This window comes from Tursiops truncatus, chromosome 8 (assembly GCF_011762595.2).
Source record: "Tursiops truncatus isolate mTurTru1 chromosome 8, mTurTru1.mat.Y, whole genome shotgun sequence".
Classification (NCBI taxonomy): Eukaryota; Metazoa; Chordata; class Mammalia; order Artiodactyla; family Delphinidae; genus Tursiops; species Tursiops truncatus.
Window position 1 is genome coordinate 102,226,524 of NC_047041.1, and position 19,969 is coordinate 102,246,492.

At 49.8% G+C, this 19,969-nt stretch overlaps 1 protein-coding gene and 1 long non-coding RNA gene across 6 annotated transcripts in view; one reads left to right on the forward strand and one right to left on the reverse strand.

Moving 5' to 3' along the window:
- Nucleotides 1-3,182, reverse strand: part of LOC141279416 (uncharacterized) — a 28,102-nt gene extending 24,920 nt beyond the window's left edge. Inside the window, exon 1 of the long non-coding RNA XR_012333622.1 lies at nt 2,905-3,182. This is a non-coding gene — a long non-coding RNA (uncharacterized lncRNA). The remainder of the gene's footprint in view (nt 1-2,904) is intronic.
- Nucleotides 3,183-3,266: 84 nt separating this feature from the next.
- The window catches only part of DPP3 (dipeptidyl peptidase 3), a 34,363-nt gene continuing 17,660 nt past the window's right edge, over nt 3,267-19,969 (forward strand). Inside the window, exons 1-9 of one of the 5 annotated variants that reach the window (XM_033861152.2) lie at nt 3,267-3,433; nt 4,624-4,898; nt 13,574-13,663; nt 14,273-14,410; nt 14,992-15,066; nt 15,688-15,781; nt 19,405-19,535; nt 19,645-19,775; nt 19,850-19,908. In XM_033861152.2, coding sequence (XP_033717043.2) covers nt 3,271-3,433; nt 4,624-4,898; nt 13,574-13,663; nt 14,273-14,410; nt 14,992-15,066; nt 15,688-15,781; nt 19,405-19,535; nt 19,645-19,775; nt 19,850-19,908 — 1,156 coding nt within the window. In that variant the 5' untranslated portion in view covers nt 3,267-3,270. Of the gene's footprint in view, nt 3,439-4,617; nt 4,899-13,573; nt 13,664-14,272; nt 14,411-14,991; nt 15,067-15,687; nt 15,782-19,404; nt 19,536-19,644; nt 19,776-19,849; nt 19,909-19,969 lie in introns of those variants that run through there. The other 4 variants (XM_073809189.1, XM_033861155.2, XM_033861153.1 and 1 more) reach the window with 4 other exon arrangements.

The following is a 19,969-nucleotide window of genomic DNA, read 5'->3' on the forward strand; positions in this document are numbered from 1 at the left end:
GGAGTGAGAGAGGCTTCACTGAGGAGGCGCATAAGGGCTCCGCCTCGTTGGACTGCTGGGAATCCCCACAGGAGGGATCCACAGGAAGTGGTGGGGGGGTACTTAAGGCAGAAGGGAGGCCGAGCACAGGCTCAGGTGTAAGTATGCAGGGAACTGAGTGAGAGGTTCAGAGTGGCTGGAGCATGGGCTTCAGGGGGCAGAAAGGTGGCTGGAACGAGATGCTGGCGCCATGCTGACAGGGAAGATGCTGGGTGAAAGTTCCGATTCTCATTTCTGGACAGTCAGGAGTTGAGCAGGGGCGGGGGGGCGGGGAGAGGACTCGTGGTTCCAGAGTGTTGGCTGTGACACAAGGGCTACCATCAGCGAATGCCCACTGTGTGCCCTGCACTGTGCTAATGGTAATAATAACTATGTTCATTGAGCACTCACCAGGCACCAGGCTCTGCTTCTCAGAGGTTTTATTATTTAATCCTCCCAGTAACCCAGGGAGGGAGGTGTTACCATTTCTGTTTACAGGGAGCTTAAAACACATGCTCCAAGTCACACAGCTGGAAAGTGGCCAAGTCAGATTCGAATCCGCAGCTGACTGCCTAGCCTCAGAGCCTGCCCTCTCCCCATCACACTGGGCTGCTTTCCTTGGACAGGGATGGAGGGGTCTGGAGGGCAACCCAGGTAAGGGGAACAGCATGGGCAAAGGTGTGGCAGGGAAAATGCTTGATGACCAATGACGTGGGTGTGGAGGAGGCAGAAAAGAGGAATGAAGGCTGGGAATGTTGGGCTGGGGTCTGGTGGGCCTTGGTTGCCATAGAGGCCAAGTCTGAACTGGATCCCTATTCATCTTGGCTAAGTGTCGCCTCTTCCTGAGAGCCAAGGCAAGCTCGGGGTGCTGCTGGGATTGCCCCAGAGCTTTCCTGGGGCAAGCAAGTTGGAAAGACAGGTAGATGGAGGTTCTGGAAATATAAAAATCTGAAGAAGAGGCTCTGAGTACCAGCCTGACCTGGGCATCATCCCCAGTGGAAGACAGAGCCTTAGGGAGTACAGATTCCAAGGGGAGGGACCTGCCCTAATCCACACGGTGGGCTGGAGCCACAGAGACCAGACCGGGGACTGTTGAGAGGAGAGAGGGCACTTGCTGGTGGTGAGAGGAGGTGATCAGACTCTTGCTTCTAGAGCATCACACTGTCACAGAGGGGGAGCCCAGATGGGGATGCTGGGGTGGACTTGGGAGCATTGCAACTACACACACACACACACACACACAGCCAGAGCAGTAAGAATCCAACTCTTTCCAGTTCCTCTCTTCTCACTCTTTTGAGAACCAAACGGGGGAACACTCCCATGCCATTTCTATCAGGGAACCTCAGACTCTCTAGGAGGAGAGGCAAGCAAAAGGCACACGTGCCACACGAGGGAGAACTCAGAGGTGTTGGTGGAGGGGGTCAGACAGCCCTGGTCTTGGTTCAGCTCTACCCCTTTCCAACTCTTGGAGCCTCAGTCTCCTTAGCTGTTAAATGGAATAACAGTCCCTATGTTGCCAGGTGGTTGTGAATGTATGGAGGACACCTGTAACATAGTATGTACTTAATATTACTTCCTCACCTTCTCCTTCATTCCCATGGGCAAGAGCCAAGGTTGGGGATGGTCATGACTCCAGGGATTAGACTGCTGCATGTGACACTGTGTGTGTGTGTGTGTGTGTGTGTGTGTTGGGACAGGTGGAGGGGACAATGTGGTGGAAGGCTAGACCCCAGTTCAGGGACACCTGAGGACTTCCTGGGTGGCCTTAGGGAAGTCAATGAATCCATCAGCCTCCATTTCCCCATATGTGCAACAGGTAAAATGATATCCTATCTCAGGGTTTCTGCAAGAATTAAATGGGACCCTCCATGTCAAGCTGCTAGCACAGACCCTCAGGAAGTGCTCATATTAGCTGTGAAGATAAAAATGCAGCTCGGTTGGGGGTTTCCCAGGAGTACTGGGATCTTTCCTTGGCCTGAGCTGCCCACTGGTGTCCATGGAAGGCACTTCCTTCTTTATCTGTGTACATTTCAACCTCTCCCAAGTCAAGGAAGACTTTACACGCATGTTAAAGACAATGAAAATCGAGGCACAGGGAAGAAAAGTGATTTTCTAAGGACACAGACCAATTTATTGAGCTCCTCCCTACAATGAAAATCACCATCAGAGTCAACAGTTCACACCACTGTACCAAGCAGGGCCTTGGGCACTTTTTGTGAATGAGAAACTGGTGCCACTCGTGGGTAGCTGCTGCTCTGGGCTGAGACACAGGTGTGGCCAAGGCTGGCAAGAAGGGTATCCCCTCTCTTCCACCCCTCTCTGCACAACACTAGGGGGCAGCACTACCCTGTCAACACTTCACTCAAGCCTACAACATCCCTCCGAGTAAAGACGATTTTTAGCCTGGTTCTCTGGCTGAGGAAGCCAAGACTCAGAGAGGTAAAGTGTCCCACTCAAGCACACACAGCCAGTAGGCAGGGGAGGCCTGACTGGACCGTAGATGGCCTGGTTCTGCCCCACCTCTGACTTGGGACCCTCACCATGTTCCCCACGTCGCCCAGGCTGGGCGCTTGGCCCTTCCACATGCCATTCCCCGCCCAGGCCATCCTCCTGTGAGTCTCTCCAGACATCCAAGGCTCGGCTCTGCCCTGGGCAGCCTTTTGGGGTCACAGGCGGCTTTCTCATCCGTCAGGCACCCGGCAAGCACCAGGGAACTGCCAGGCCCCTCGCCCCTTTGTGCTGAGGAAACTGAGGCTCGAAGATACTCAGCTGCAGCCCCCATCAGGCCCACGGTAAGTCGGTAGCGGTGCAGGGAAGTACTTGGGGGCGTTTCTCCGCGCCCCCCACACGGTAGGACCATGTCAGCCCTGGCAGGAGCCCGCTCACCTGTAGCCTCGATTCCCTGCGCGAAGGGTTTTGCAGTCTCGGAAGAGTCTCCGCCCCCTGGCCCTCGACTCCACCGAGGAAGGATCACATCACTCCCACGGTGCAGGTTCCCCCATACAAAACTGAGCTCGGGGGACTGGGAGAAACCCCAAAGGAGAGCGGAGGTCAGGACTGTGGGGGGGTAATCCCCACAGTCCCCGCCTGGACTCGGGGTCCCTTGCCAGCCCCGTCTGCCGGAACTAGGCCGCCACCGGCCAGGCCACTGAGGTTCCTGACCCCCGCGCGGGCGCCACCTGCCGACAAAAGGCCAAGGCCACAGGGGCCGTTCTGCTTACGACGCCGTGGTGCCTGGGGCGGGGAGCCGGCATGCCGGCGAAGCTCGCCTCGGCGCGCCTATTGGCTGAAGGCGATGCCCGTCCGGACCCCGAGGCCCGGCAATTGGCTGGTGGGGGCGGAGTTCGCGGAGCCCCAATGAATGGGGGGGAGCCGGAAGCAGGAAGTGAGTTTGCGATCGGAGCAGCTGCTGCAGGTGAGGTGAGGCGCGGCGCCCGGGATTCAGGGTCACCATGTGTCATCCTCGGGGGACAGGGCGAGTCTGGGCCGAGCGCAAGATCATTCTCTTTCTGCCCCCCATCCCGTACCCCTGCCAAATTCATCGCGGCCCCGAGGCCAAGGAATGCTCCAGGCAGCAAAGGGTTAACACTCCTTTTAGAGCCCAGGGGATTGTGCTATTGGGGAGCAGCATCGGGAGGGGCGGGGGAGGTTGGAAACTCATTCCTAGTAAGAGAGGGCTTTGTGGAGTATACTCTGGGTTGGGAGACACCCGGATCCCAACCGGGCAGTGAGACCTTCGGTAAGTTGCTTGGCCTCAATCTCCCTAAATGTAAAATGAGTTTTCTCCCAACTCTGAATTTCTGTAGCTAGGGTAGCTCCCCTGGCTCAGTACAGGGAGAGGACAGGAGGACGGAGGACCGAAGAAAAGGCAGAGGGATGAGGGTGGGACAGATCCTGGGATCAGTGAGAGAGGAAGAGTTCAGGGAAAATCATTTACTGCTGTAGGTACATTCCATTCGATAGGGGTGACCTTGTGACCTCGTGACCTCATCTAATTTGCATACCCACCTGGTGAGGCTGGGGTTACTATCAATCTCATCTTACAGAGGCTGTAATGGAGGGGCAGAAAAGTAAAACAATTGACTTGATATTAGGAGTCTGGGGCTGAGCCAGGATTGGAACCTGGGTCTTCCAACTGGGACTTTGTCCTTATGAGCACAGTGGTGGGCAGAATTGAAGAACCTGCAGGATGATTCTGAAGGAGGAGGCTAGGAGGTCAGAGAAGGAGGAGGGGAGGAGTGAGGCCTGGGGCTGGGAATCCAGAGATGCAGATCTCTGCTTCTGACCTCTCCCTTGTGTTATTAGGCAAAGCTCTAGCCTCTCTGGACATGTTTCCCCAACTGTAATACTAGGTAGTTGGATTCAGTCTTTAAGTTTGAGAGGCCATGGGCCAAACATTGCCTACCAGAATATTTTGTAATCTCCTTGGGTGAGTCACCTAACCGTGGCTGAGCCTCAGTTAGCATATCTGGTGCATGCGTACAGTGGTATTCCCTTCCTCATGGACTTTGGAGAGGATTAAATCAGACTGTGAGAGTGCAGAGTCAGGTGTGCAGTTGGCGTGCGATAAATGATGGCTGTGATCATGGTGATGGTTCTCAGCAGGGCCCATGGCGGACACCCAGTACATCCTCCCCAATGACATCGGCGTGTCTAGCCTGGACTGCCGCGAGGCCTTCCGCCTGCTGTTACCCACAGAGCGCCTCTATGCCCACCACCTGTCACGGGCTGCCTGGTATGGAGGCCTGGCCGTGCTGCTGCAGACCTCCCCTGAGGCCCCCTACATCTATGCCTTGCTCAGCCGCCTCTTCCGTGCGCAGGACCCCGACCAGCTGCGCCAGCATGCCCTGGCTGAGGGCCTTACCGAAGAGGAATATCAGGTCAGTTCTCTCAGGCCAGCCTGCATTTCCTGAGTGGCTTCTGGGTGTGAGAGGCCAGGAAGCAGGGGTACAAAGGACTTTCTGTCTCTTTGCATTAGACGAAAGGTTTCAAACACAGGGACATCCCCTCCTGGAGCTTCAGTCTTCTCATCTGCAAGATATGCGTGAGGATAGTCTGTACCTCTTAGGGTTGTAGCAACCTGATGCCAAGATAAGTGGTGGCTGCTGTGATTATAACAAGGGCTGTGGAGTAAAGGAAACAGCTGTGGAGATTCGGAGGCGGTAGAGGAATGAGTCCAGTGTAGGAATCAGGAGGTCTGTGTTCTGACCATATCTTCCTCTACCGTGTTGTGTGTCCCTGGGCAGAATGTTCTGCCTGTCCCCTTGTTTTTGTCTGTCTGTGGGTCTGTTGGCCAAGGAATACATTAATGCATTCTTAGTGCATTACAGAAATGCAGAAAGACACAAAACAAAGCAAAAAGATCATTTGTTCTCAGTGTCCTCCCCAGAGGTAACCACTGAAGATGGTGGGATATATAACCTTTTCAGTCCTCTGCCTGTATTGCATACCTGTACATGTACATATGCACATGTATTAGTTCCTTATTTTCTCTTTTACATATGAGATCACATTCTATGTATGCTTATGAGTTCTGCTTTTTTCACCGAACACCATGTCTTGGAGAACTTACACGGGGTACGTATAAATCCACCTCATTCTTTTTTATTGGCAGTGAAGCATTCCACAGCAATGCACACTATAATCAATTTAATCTTTTCTTTATTGATGGACATTTAGGTTTTTCTCTACTCTTCTTACAAACAATACCACGATGAGCATACTTACGCACATGTGTGAGTAGGATCTATTTGTAGAAGTAGAATTGCTGGGTCAAAGGCTCTGTACATTGGCAATTGATTGGTGCTGTTAAATCATCCTCTGAAAAAGCTTCACCAAGAATGTATGAGGATATGGTCTGTCTTTCTATATGTAAAATAAAGGGATTGGATTGCTTATCTCTGCGCTGAGGCCCAGGCTGTTTCTTCTACGTTTTTTTGAACTGTGAGTAATCACATCCCGTCTCTAGGCCTTGATTTACTCATTAAAAGAGCTAATAGCTGGGGAAGTACTTATTAATGGAAAAGTGCTACCCAAGTATTCATTATTTTCAGTGGGATTCTTTTGTTTGTAAGTAACAGAAACCCACCTCAAATTGGCTTAAATGAAGAAAAAAAAAAAACCTTGACTCCCAGTCTGGTCTGGCATGTAAGGAAGCTGAAGAAATTGAAAAATCAACAACTCTTCTTAGATCCTTAAGAGAAGTGAGGTCACAGGGCAAACTGCTGCCCCCAAAATTGGAGAGACAGACAGGCAGGTACAGAGAATCACAACTTACCAGAGCAAAAATGCACGAGCAGAAACCTCCACAGAACCAGTGCTGGGGTAGGAAAACCTGAACTGTAACTGACGAATTGCTGGAGGCTCAATGTGGACAATTCTAAGAGTTAAAAACTCCAAGGGGACCCAGTCATAAGGGGGGCCCACAGTTTGGGGGAATTTACTTCCAGGAGCTTGACCTGGTTCTCATAATGAATTTCAGAGAAAAAGTCCCTCATGCTCCTCACAGGAGGAGAGGAAAAGGAACCATTTTTGAAATATGCTAGAACATTCTGTTCTTCCTAACACAGTCTGCCCTCAGGAAAAACTGTTTAACCAGAACCAAACCTGCTAGGGTTTTATCAGAGCCTAACTGATCTGGAAGAAGGGAAATACCCAGCTCCATAGCTCTGACCATCTGTCCCACCTAAGAGGAGTGGTGGGAACATGGGACTGAGAAGCACATGTGAAGTTCATAGTCCAGCAGCAAAGGCACACTAAAGGACTGAGACCTAATCATGGGATTCTAGAATGCTTCCCCTGCCCCCACACCTTACCATCACCTTAATAAAGGCCTATTTATGACAGTTCCTTTTACCTAGCACATCATGTCTGGCTATCAAGAAAAAAATTCCAAAACATTCTTAAAGGCAAAAAACACAGCTTGAAGAGACAGAGCAAGTATCAGAACCAGACTCAGATATGGCAGGGATGTTGGACTTATCAGACCAGGAATTAAAACAACTATGACTAATATTCCAAGGGTGCTAATGGAAACAGCATGCAAGAACAGATGGGCAGTTTGGGATTAACATATATACACTACTATATATAAAATAGGTAAACAACAAGGACCTATTGTATAGCACCGGGAACTATACTCAGTATCTTGTAATACCCTATAATAGAAAAGAATCTGAACAAGAATACATATATAGGGCTTCCCTGGTGGCGCAGTGGTTGAGAGTCCACCTGCTGATGCAGGGGACACGGTTCGTGCCCCGGTCTGGGAAGATCCCACATGCCGCGGAGCGGCTGGGCCCGTGAGCCATGGCCGCTGAGCCTGCGCGTCCGGAGCCTGTGCTGCGCAATGGGAGAGGCCACAGCTGTGAGAGGCCCACGTACTGCAAAAAAAAAACCCCAAAAAATCCATATATAGATATATACATATATATATTTGAATCACTTTGCTGTATACTTGAAACTAACACAATATTGTAAATTAACTATACTTCAATTAAAAAAAAAACAGATGGGCAATGTAGGCAGAGAGATGGAAATTCCAACAAAGATCCAAAAAGTGCTAGAGATCAAAAAAACACTAATAGAAGTGAAGGACACATTTGGTGGGCTTATTAGTAGACTTGACATAGCAGAGGAAAGAATCTCTGAGCTTGAGGGTATCTCAATAAAAACCTCCAAAACTGAAAAGCAAAGAGAAAAAAGACTGAAGAAAACAGAATAAGATATCTAAGAACTGGGACAACTATAAGCAGTGTAACATATATAGTGGTAAAACCAGAAGAAGAAAGAAAGAAACAGAAGAAATATCTGAAATAATAATGACTGAGAATTTCCCCAAATTGATGTCAGATACCAAACCACAGATCCAGGAAGTTCAGAGAACACCAAGTAGGATAGTAAGTGCAAAACAAAAAAGAAAAACAAACAAAACCTACATGTAGGCATATCATGTTTAAACTACAGAAAATCAAAGAGAAAGAAAAAGTCCTGAAAAAACCCAGAAGGAAAAATTATCTACAGAGGAACAAAGAGAAGAATTACATCTGACCTTTCAGAAATCATGCAAGCAAGAAGAGTGGGCTGAAATATTTACAGTGTTGAGATAAAAAGGCACCAACCTAGAATTCTATACCCTGTGAAATTATCCTTCAAAAGTAAAGTGGAAATAAAGACTTTCTCAGACAAACAAAAATTGAGGAAATGTGTTGCCAATAGATCTGCTTTGCAGGAAATGATAAAAGTTCTTTAGAGAGAAGGAAAATGTTATAGGTCAGAAACTCAGATGTACAGTAAAAAAAGGAAAGGCACTGGAGAAGGAATAAGTGAAGGTAAAATAAAACCTTTTATTTTTCTTATTCTTAATTGATCTCAGAGATAAGTTTGTCCAAAATAATAATAACAGCAACATATCCAACTATGTGTGCTTATGTGTACATGTATGTATATGCTTATGTATGCTTATGTAGAAGTGAAATGAATGACAGAAGTGATATGAGGGAGATGAGGCAAGAATTAGGATCCTTTTGTTATTATAAGGTACTCAAACTGCCCATGAAGTGGACTTGAATTAGTTGTAAATGTATATTGCAAACTCAACCACTGAAAAAACTAGAAAAAGAAGTACAACTGATATGCTAAGAAAGGAGAGAAAATGGAATCATATAAAACGCTCAGTTAAAACCACAGAAGGCAGAAAAAGAATGGAAGACAGGTGCCAGCATGGTTGGGTTCTGGTGAAAGCCCTCTTCTGGGTTGCAGACTGCTGACTTCTCACTGTGATTTCACATGATGGATCATTTGAGCTGGCTCTCTGGGATCTCTTTTGTAGGGGCACTCATCTCAATGAGGAGGGCTATTCCCTCATGATCTAATCTCCTCCCAAAGGCCCCATCTCCTAATACCATGGCCTTGGACGTTAGGTTTCAACATACTGATTTTGGAGGGACACAAACATTCAGATCATAGCAATCGATAAACCTCTAGCCAGGTTAACTAAGAAAAAAAGTGAGAGGTCGCAAACTGCTAATATCAGAAATGAAAGAAGGGACATCACTACAGATCCATGGGCATTCAAATGATAATCAAGGAATACTATGAAAAATTTTATGCCCACAAATTTGATAACCTATATGAAATGGACCAATTCCTTGAAAGACATAATCTGCCAAAACTCACACAAGAAGAAATAGATAATCTACATAGGCCTATATCTATTAAAGAAATAGAATCAATAATTAATAAACAACCTTCTAAAACAGAAAACATCAAGCCAATATAGGTTCACTACTAAACATTTAAGTTAGTAGTACTAACTTAATTGATACTAAACATACCAATTCTCTACAATCTCTTTCAGAAGAGAAAAGCAGAGGGAATAATTTCTAACTCATTCTGTGAGGCCAGTATTACCCTAAAACCAAAATCAGACAAAAATTACAATGAAAGAAAAGAAAACTACAGACCAATATGTCTCATGAGCATAGATGCAAAAATCCTCAATAAAATGTTAGTAAATTGAATCCAACAACATATAAAAAGAATCATGTACCATGACCAAGTAGGATTTATCCTGCCAATCTGGTTCAACATTCAGAAATCAATAAATGTAAATCATCACATCAACAGGCTAGAGAAGAAAAATCACACGATCATATCAATAGATGCAGAAGGAGCATTTGGCAAAATCCAACACCCATTCATGATAAAAACTGTCAGAAAACCAGAAATCTTACAGCTAACATCATATTTAGTGGTGAAAAACTTTCCCACTAACATCAGGAATAAAGCAAGGATGTCCCCTCTCACCACTACTTTTCAACATTGTACTGGAAGTCCTAGCTAATGCAATAAGACAAGAAAAAGAAATAACAGGTACACAGATTGTGAAGGAAGACTTAATACTGTCTTTGTTCACAGATGACATGATTGTCTATGTAGAAAATCTGAAAGAATCAACCCAAAACTCTTAGAACTCATAAGTGATTATAGCAAGTTTGTAGGATGCAAAGTTAATACACAAAAGCCAATTGCTTTCCTATATTCCAGCAATGAACAAGTAGAATTTGAAATTTAAAACAGAATTCCATTTACAATAGCACTCAAAAATGTTGAAATACTTAGTCGTAAATCCAACAAAATGTGTGCAAGACTTATATGAGGAAAACTACAAAACTCTGATGAAAAATATCAAAGAAGAACTAAATAAATGGAGAGAAATTCCATGTTTGTGCATAGAAAGATTCAATATTGTCAAGATGTCACTTCTTCCCAACTTGATCTATAAATTCAATGCAATCCCAGTCAAAATCCCAGCAAGTTGTTTTGTGGATACCGGCAAACTGATTCTAAAGTTAATATGGCGAGGCAAAAGACTCAGAATAGCCAACACAATAATGAAGCAGAAGAACAAAGTTGGAGGACTGATAGTACTCTAGTTCAAGACTTACTATAAAGTTACAGTAATCAAGACAGTGTTCTGGGGCTTCCCTGGTGGCGCAGTGGTTAAGAATCCCGCCTGCTGATGCAGGGGACACAGGTTCAAGCCCTGGTCCCGGAAGATCCCACATGCCATGGAGCAACTAAGCCCGTGCACCACAACTTCTGAGCCTGTGCTCTAGAGCCTGTGGGCCACAACTACTGAGCCCACGTGCCACAACTACTGAAGCCCATGTGCCTAGAGCCCATGCTCCGCAACAAGAGAAGCCACTGTGGTGAGAAGCCCACACACCACAATGAAGAGTAGCCCCCGCTCGCCGCAACTAGAGGAAGCCTGCGTGCAGCAATAAAGGCCCAATGCAGCCAAAAATAAAAATTAATTAATTAAAAAAAAAGACAGTGTTCTGTTGGCAAAATAATAGACTAATAGATCAGTGCAGTAGAATAGAGAGCCCAGAAATAGACCCCCATAAATATAGTCAACAAATCTTTGACAAAGAGCAAAGGCAGTACAATGAAATAAAAATAGTCTTTTTAGTAGGTGATGCTACAACAACTGGGCATCCATATGTTAAAAAAAAAAAAAAAGAATCTAGACACAGACCTTACATCCTTCACAAAAATTAACTCAAAATGAATCACAACCTTAAATATAAATACAAAACCATAAAACTCCCAGAAGATAACATAGGAGAAAATCTAGATGACCCTGGGTATGCAGGTGACTTTTTAGATACAACACCAAGTATGATCCATGAAAGAAATAATTGATAAGCTGAACTTATTAAAATTAAAGTTTTCTGCTCTGTGTAAGACACTGTCAAGAGAATGAAAAGATAGGTCACAGACTGGGAGAAAATATTTGCAAATATATGTCTAATAAAGGACTGTTATCCAAGATGTACAAAGAACTCTTAAAACTCAACAGTAAGGGCTTCCCTGGTGGTGCAGTGGTTGAGAGTCCGCCTGCCGATGCAGGGGATGCGGGTTCGTGCCCTGGTCTGGGAGGATCCCATGTGCCGCGGAGCGGCTGGGCCCGTGGGCCATGGCAGTGGGAGGCCCGAGTACCGCAAAAAAAAAAAAAAACTCAACAGTAAGAAAATGAGCAACCTGATTTAAAAATGGACAAAGACCTTAACAGATATTTCACCAAAGAAGATATGCAGATGGAAAATAATCGTATGGAAAGGTGCTCCACATTGTATGTCATTAGGGAATTGCAAACTTAAAAAACAAGATGCCATTATATACTTATTAGATCAGCCAAAATCTAAAACACTGACAACACCAAATATTGGCAAGGATGTGCAAAAATAGGAACTTTTGTTCATTGCTGGTGGGAATGCAAAATGGTACAACCACTTTGGAAGAGAGTTTGGCACTTCCTTATAAAATTAAACGTACTCTTGCCATACGATTCAGCAGTCATGCTCCTTGGTATTTACCAAAGTGAAAACTTGAAGTGAAACTTATGTCCACAAAAAAACCTGCACACGATTTTTTTTTTTTTCCGGTACGCGGGCCTCTCCCTGTTGTGGCCTCTCCCGTTGCGGAGCACAGGCTCCAGACGTGCGGGCTCAGCGGCCATGGCTCACGGGCCCAGCCGCTCCGCGACACGTAGGATCTTCCCGGACCGGGACACGAACCCGTGTCCCCTGCATCGGCAGGCGGACTCTCAACCACTGCGCCACCAGGGAAGCCCCTGCACACGATTTTTATAGCGGCTGTATTCATAACTGCCAAAACTTGGAAGTAACTGAGATGTTCTTCAGTAGCTGACTCAATAAACAAACTGTGGTACATCAGACAATGGAACATTATCTAGTGCTAAAAAGAAATGAGCTATCAAGCCATGAAAAGACATGGAGAAAGTTAAATGCCTATTACTGGGTGAAAGAAACCAATCTGAAAAGGGTACACACTGTATGATTCCAACTATATGGTATTTTGGAAAAGGCAAAACTATGGAGATAGTAAAAAGATCAGTAGTTGCCAGGCGTTGGGAGGGAGGACGGGCACAGAGGATTTTTAGGACACTGAAACTACTCTGTATAATACAGAGTAATGTATCATACATAATGGTAGATATATGTCATGATACATCTGTCTAAACACATAGAATGTACAACGCCAAGAGTGAACCCTAATGTAAGCTATGACCTTTGGGTGATGAGGTGTCAATGTAGGTTCATCCGTTGTAAGAAATGCACCAGTCTAGTGCGGGCTATTAAAATGGGGGAGGCTGTGCCTGTGTGGGGATAGGGGACTTTGGAGTAATCTCTGTGCCTGCCGCTCAGTTTTGCTGGAAACCTAAACCTACTCTATAGAATAAAGTCTATTTAAAAAAAGAGAGAATTACTGGCTCACATAATTGAAAAGTCCAGGGCTAGGGAGGCTTCAGGCACGACCAGATTCAGGGGCTCGGTGATACCATGGTGATGCAGTCTTCATCTCTCAGCTTTGCTTTCTTCCGTCACCCCAGTAGGGGAGCTCCAGGGGACTCAGGCCTGATGAGTCTTGGTATAAACCGGAGGCTCGTTGCCACTGGGAAATGTCCTGGTTGGGCTCTTATTGGCCACCTTGGGCCTGTGTCCAGCCCTGGAGTTGGGGAAGGGAGATTTCGCCCTATCCCAAAAGGAAAATGTGAGGCCTTATTGCCAGAGGAAGGGAGCCTAGATTTGGGGCCGGCAAAAACCACAGAGTAGTTGACCAAGGCCCCTCCAGCCCTAACGTTTGATGCTTCCGGTGCTGGCTGCCTGCCAGGTGAGGGCTGTGGACAGCCCTTCCTGCAGAAGGAGGTGGTGTTTGCACTGGGCCTCGGGGGTCACATGAGAGGGCGGCAGGTGGCTGGGAGGGTGCTGGTGTAAAGGGAACAAGGTGCATGAGGGCTTGGATGTATTTGGTAGCTGTTGAGAAGACCAGTTTGGCTGGACGATGAGTGTGTGAAGACTGGGCTGTGAAAGCATGTTGTGGCCAGACTGGGGCCTCCCAGGATGTGGGTCCTGCCCCGCCAGTCTCCCAGCCTCACCCATACTGCTTCCTCTGGGGTGTTAATATCCCAGGAGGGAACCTCCGTGGGGTAGGGAGGCTGTGCTTCCTCTGACCCCCTTTCCCCCAGGCGTTCCTGGTCTACACTGCAGGTGTCTACTCCAACATGGGCAACTACAAGTCCTTTGGTGACACCAAGTTTGTTCCCAACCTGCCCAAGGTGAGCTGAAGACGGCTGGGAAAGGTGGGCAGTTTGGGGCCGGTGGGATGGGGGGGCGGGGCATGCAGCAGATGGAGCCCCAGTGGGAGTCGGGCCCTGAGAGGAGCTTTGACCTTGTCACTACCACACTGCACGGCCTTGGGTGCTGCAGCCACCTCCTGACCCTGCTGACCCGAGGGACGAATGAGCGGAGGCTGTGAAAGGGCTCTGTGCGCTGTTAGGTGCTGCAGAGGTGGAGCCTGCCTGTCACCACTGAGGACAGCGGAGGAGCCTGGGCATGAGGAGCCCCTCTCTGGGACCACGGGGCTCAGGCCCATCTGGGGCAGAGGCAGCTCTTACACCAGGGCTCTCAGCCCCTGCTGAGTGCACGAATTGCCTGGCGAGCTTGTTGAAATGCAGCTTCTGACCCAGCAGGCCTGAGCAGGTGGGGCGTGAGGGTCTGCATTTCTCGGGCAAAGTCAGTGCTGCCGGTCTGTCAACTGCACTCTGGGCCAGAAGGTCTTAGACTGTGGGAGAAGAGCTTGGGGGTCGATGGGGGCAGGGAGGGGGGCACTCCAGGAGGCAGGTTCGGGTGGTGTGGCCAGGCCACGGGCCTCCCTTCCCCTGCAGGAGAAGCTGGAACGTGTGATCCTGGGTAGTAAGGCTGCGGAGCAGCACCCGGAGGAAGTCGGGGGCCTCTGGCAGACCTGCGGGGAGCTCATGTTCTCTCTGGAATCGAGGCTTCGACACCTCGGGCTGGGGAAGGAGGTGAGGCCCCCCCAACCACACTGGGGAGTGGAGGGCATCCTTGGGGGCCGCCTGGTATGGAGGGAGGGGCACCCGATGGGGAGGCAGCAGGCTGTCCGTCACGCCTGAGGCCAAGCTGCCCTCCACTGCAGGCCTCAGCGCCATCATTTGTAAGCAGGTTGGATGGAACGCTTTCTGAATGCCCTCCCAGTTCTGACATCCTGGGATGCCATGTGCAGGAGGAAGGAAGGAGAGAAGCTGAGAGCTGGAGGGAGCTGAGGAGGGGGCATGGGAAAGGAGGGGGCCAAAGCTTCCCACCTCTGGAGGCTGCTTGGGAGCTGCGTGGGGTGAGGGATGCAGCAAACCGTAGGGGCGGGCCCGCGAGAGGCTGGCACAGAGCTTCAGGAAGGCTGGACTTGGGCCTCTGTTTGTTGTTTGTGTTGTAATTTTTTCCCCCTGGAAAGAGTTGGAGAGGGACAGTGGAGGCTGCTGAGAGGAAGTGGAGGAAGCCAGAGGCTGGAGAGGGTGGCTGGGAAGGAATTCACCAGCTTCCCCAACCCAACTCAGCAACTCCTATTTCCCATCTGCCCCTTCCCCGACAGGGAATCACCACCTATTTCTCTGGGAACTGTACCATGGAAGATGCCAAACTAGCCCAAGACTTTCTGGACTCACAGGTTTGGGGGTTGGGGAACTTGGGGTGGTGGTTTGTTGGGGTCCCCTTGGCACTGGCGCCCACTCCTGTGTCTCAGCTTGGGCCCAGAGGCATGGGCATCTTGGGTCCTTGAGGTGGAGAAGACTTGGGAATCCTCGTCTAAGGGTCAGCCTGGCGTGAATGAAGATGTCCCCGTGTGTGCCCTGATGGAGCTGCCCCTGCCCCACCCTGGGCTGAAGGGCCTTGTGACAGCCTCAGGGCAGGAGGACACAGAACATCAGAGCTGCTTGGATTGGGCTGGGGCATCCATGTGTCACTTTCACCTCCCAGCTCAGCCGCACAGTGACATTTCCTTATCTGTGGAATGGGACCTGCCTCCTGTACCCCGGGTTAGCTGAGGTCACGAAGTGTCTTGCACAGCGCTTAGTAAAAGTTAGCGCTTAGTGTACTGAGCAGAGCGAGAGTCTGCCCTGGCCTGCCCCTGCTCTCTCCCCTCGCAGACAACTCAGGCACGTCCACCGGAGGCCCCGGACTGCTTTACCTGTGTATCTTCTCTCTCTGGTGTGACCCACTTTCCCTCCCCCCACCCCACAGCCCGCTCTGGACTTACTCTCCCCCAAACCCCTGCCCTGGTCTTTTCCAGAACCTCAGTGCCTACAACACACGGCTCTTCAAGGAGGTCGGCCAGGATGGGAAGCCCTGCTACGAGGTGCGGTTGGCTTCTGTGCTGAGCACAGGTGAGCTCACGCCCCTTCTCCTCCTTCCTGTGTTCCTGGACCAGCGTGGAGGGGGCCAGAACCCAGGACAGGGTTAGCCGACTATGGTAGCTGCAGGCAGTAACCACAGTTGTAATAGTTACGGCACACGTTGATCGAAGGCTTGCTAGGTGCAAGCCCTAGTGCTCAGCAAATGGTGTTCCTGTGAGGTGAGCGTCCCCAGCCCCGGTGCTGCTGGTGGTGATGTAAACCTAAGAGGAGGCTCAAGGGCAGGGGAAGGGCCTTTGTTCCACCTGGCGAACATCACTGCTGCAAGCCTCTGACAGGGGCCACGTGTCGGCCATGGTCCTCATCCTCCAGGCAGTGGCGCAGAAGATACCAATCCATGTAAACAATGGAAGTAGAGGCTGGACCATATGTCCCATGACAGCCTAGAGGAGAAATCCAAACTGCACATCAGTGAAGGCTTAATGGAAAAGGTGACCACCTGGGCTTCCCTGGTGGCGCAGAGAGTCCGCCTGTCGATGCGGGGGACGCGGGTTCGTGCCCCGGTCCGGGAGGGTCCCACATGCCGCGGAGCGGCTGGGCCCGTGAGCCATGGCTGCTGAGCCTGCGCGTCTGGAGCCTGTGCTCCACAACAGGAGAGGTCACGGCAGTGAGAGGCCCGTGTACAGCAAAAAAAAAAAAAGGTGACCACGTGTGTCTTGGAGGTTGGGGACAATACAGAAAGGTGGGGGTGGTGAACTTACTAAAATCCACTTCCTAAATATCTCCCCAAGTACCTTCAAGGCAAAGCCCAGATGCACTTCTAAGGGCTCCATCATTTGGAATTTCTTGGTTATAAGTGAGGAAACCTATTTCAAATTTGCCTACAGCAAAGGGGACTTCGTAGGCTTGAGTAATTAAGAAGCCCAGAATATAGTAGCTTCAGGCACAGCTGGATCCAGCTGCTCAGACAGTATTCTCAGAAATTTCTCTCTCTGTCTCTTGGCTCAGCTCTCTTTGACTTCACCCACAGCAGGCTGCTCCCATCTACATGTCCAGTGGTAGGTGTTAGCTGTTGGCTGGGGCCTCGGCTGGGGCTGTCAACCAAAACACACAGCCTGGCCCACCAGCTGGGCCATTCCAGCAAAGAGAGCCCTCTTCTCCCCGAAGTAGTGTCTTAACGTCTGGGAGTGGCTCAGGTTTCTCTGTTTCGGGTCCTTGTGGTTAAGGGACCCTGGTCCCAAGCCTACCTCACAGCCAGGTGGACTCACAGCCAGGTGGACCCACCACCTGGACTCGGGGTGGTTGTGAGGGGGTGGTTCTCAAAAGAAAACTGGCGTCTGTTACCAGGTGAGGGGGATACAGATGCAGCATTAAGAGAAGCATCCAGGCCCCTGTGAGGACCTTTGTAACCCCGTCCTCCCTTCCACACCCACCTCCCACCTCCCAGCCCCAGCATCCCACTTAGACTTTGGGCTGCAGCCACGCTCAGCAGCTTCCAATTCCCTGAAAACCCCATGTTCTCACCTACCCCCTCCAGGCCTTTGCACCGTCTGTTCCCCATTGCCGCTTGGAATGTCCTTCCTCCTCTCTAGGTGTTCCACTGATGAACCCTAATCGTCCTGTAGGCCAGGCTTGGACCTCACCTTCCCTGGACCTGTCCCTGTCTTCCCACAGCCTCTTTGCTCATCAGCACGCCCAGTAATTTCCCAGTTATTTTTCTGTTGACTTCAAGCTCCTTGAGAGGAGGAACTCTGTGTTTCATTCACCGGTGCCTTCCCAGCAGCTCTCCCTTCGTTGATCCTCAGATACCAAGCAAAGGAGGACAGGTCGGGAACAGCACTCCTGGTGGAGGGAACAGCATGAGCCAAAGCAAGGTGGTGGGAAGGTTTAGGGAGCAGCACGTACGTAGTGCGATTTGACTAGGGAAGAGGATAAGGGTTCCAGGGAATAGGAGGGGATCGCACGGGAGTATGAGCTGGGCCTCTAGGATGCAGCAGAGGACAGTGGTTAAGAGTGTGGCTCTGGAGCCAGGCTGCCTGACGTAACAAGCGCCCCCATTTGTTTAGTGATACAAAGCCACCTTTTCATGCTCCTGGGCTCTGTGGGTCAGGAATTTGGATGAGGCACGCTAGGAACAGCATGTCTCTGGCTGACCATGTCTGAGGCCTCAGCTGGGAAGACTTAGAGGTGGGGGGCGACTCAACAGCTAGGGGCTGCATCCTCTGCCTGCTCACCGACTCACACGTCCAGTGGTAGATGTTAGCTGTTGGCTGGGACCTCAGCTGGGGCTGTCAACCAGAACACCTCACACAGCATCTTCATATTGCTCGTGGTGGCTGGGCTCCAGAGCGAACACCCCAAGAGAGCCAGGCAGACGCCGTGTCGCCGTTTGTGACCTAGCCTCGGCAGTCACATGGCGTCACTTCTGCTGTAGCCACAAGCCTGCCTGCCCCGCTTCAAGAGGAGAAGTCCTGATAGGAGAAGTCACTTTGGGAGATGGGAGATACTGTGGCCATCTTTTCTTTTTTCTTAAATATAAGCTAGAAGTATGTTGTATGGATCAGAGACAACAGGCAAAATACAACAGTGTTAATATCCCATTGCGGACTTCCTGGTGGCGCAGGGGTTAAGAATCCGCCTGCCAATGCAGGGGACACGGGTTCGAGCCCTGGTCCGGGAAGATCCCACATGCCGTGGAGCAACTAAGCCCGTGCGCCACAGCTACTGAGCCTGCGCTCTAGAGCCTGCGAGCCACAGCTACTGAAGCCCACATGCCTAGAGCCCATGCTCTGCACCAAGAGAAGCCACCGCGATGAGAAGCCCGCGCACCACAACGAAGGCTGGCCACAACTAGAGAAAGCCCACGTGCAGCAACAAAGACCCAACACAGCGAAAAAAATAAAATCCTTTAAAAAAAAATATCCCATTGCTTCTGTAACAAATCACCACAAATTTAATGGCATAAAACAACACAAATTTATTCTGTTACAGTTCTGGAGGTCCAAAGTCTAAAAGAAGACTCCAGTTCCTTCTGGAGCCTTCAGGGGAAATCTGTTGCCTTGCCTCTTTCTGTCTCTAGAAGCTGCCTGCATTCCTCGGCCTGTGGCCCTTTCCTCACATCTCTCCCTCTTCTTTCTTCTCTCATCACATCTCCTACCTCCCTTCACCCTCCTGTCTCCTCCTTATAAGGACTCTTGTGATTACATCTAGGGTATGGCTAGCTTTTTAAATACAATCTGCCACACTGGGTTTGAATCCGACTCTGCTACTTGCTGCTGTGTGACCTTCAAAAACTGACTTAACCTCTCGGTGCCTTAGCTCCCCCATCTGTAGAACAGAGATAATAATTTCCCTCTCCCCACAGAGCTGATACAAGGCTCAAATGAGTTAACATGTAAATCACTCAGAACATTTCATGTAACATAACATTGGGTTGGCCAAACAGTTCGTTTGGGTTTTTCTGTAAGGTGGTACGGAAAAAGCCGAACGACCTTTTGGCCAACCCAATATCTATATTTTTGAAGATGAAAGTTTATACTAATTTCTGTGGGCAGTGGGGAACCATTGAAGATCTTCGAGTAAAGGAGTGTCACAGCGAGAAGCCTGCTGGGGTGTCTTGTATTAGCCTTTTCCCTGAGCCATCCTTTTTCCCTCAGAGCCTATTCTGGACTCCGAAATGAATTCCAAGCTGAAGAGCTATGAATTCCAGGGAAGCAATTTCCGGGTGACCCGGGGAGACTATGCACCCATCCTCCAGAAGGTAGTGGAGCACCTGGAGAAAGCCAAGGTAGGGCTGGCTAGGGGCTGAGGTGCTTCTCCAGGCCCCTCTGGGCAGCAGAGGTGGGTATGGGGATGGGTGGGTAGCCTGAGGTCGACCAACCCTTGCTCACCCCCAGGCCTATGCAGCCACCAGCCACCAGGAGCAGATGCTGGCCCAGTACATAGAAAGCTTCACCCACGGCTCTATCGAGGCCCACAAGAAGGGCTCTCGCTTCTGGATCCAGGACAAAGCCCCCATCGTGGAGAGGTGAGGCGCCAGCCTTCACCCCACCCTGCCCCCTCCCCCCGCCCCGCCTCCATCTCAGCCCTTCTCTCCCCCAGTTACATCGGGTTCATCGAGAGCTACCGAGACCCCTTTGGCTCCCGCGGAGAGTTTGAAGGTAACTTCTGGGAGGTGGGCGGTCGGATGGAAACCCTTACCCTTGTCCCCTGAGGACTCTC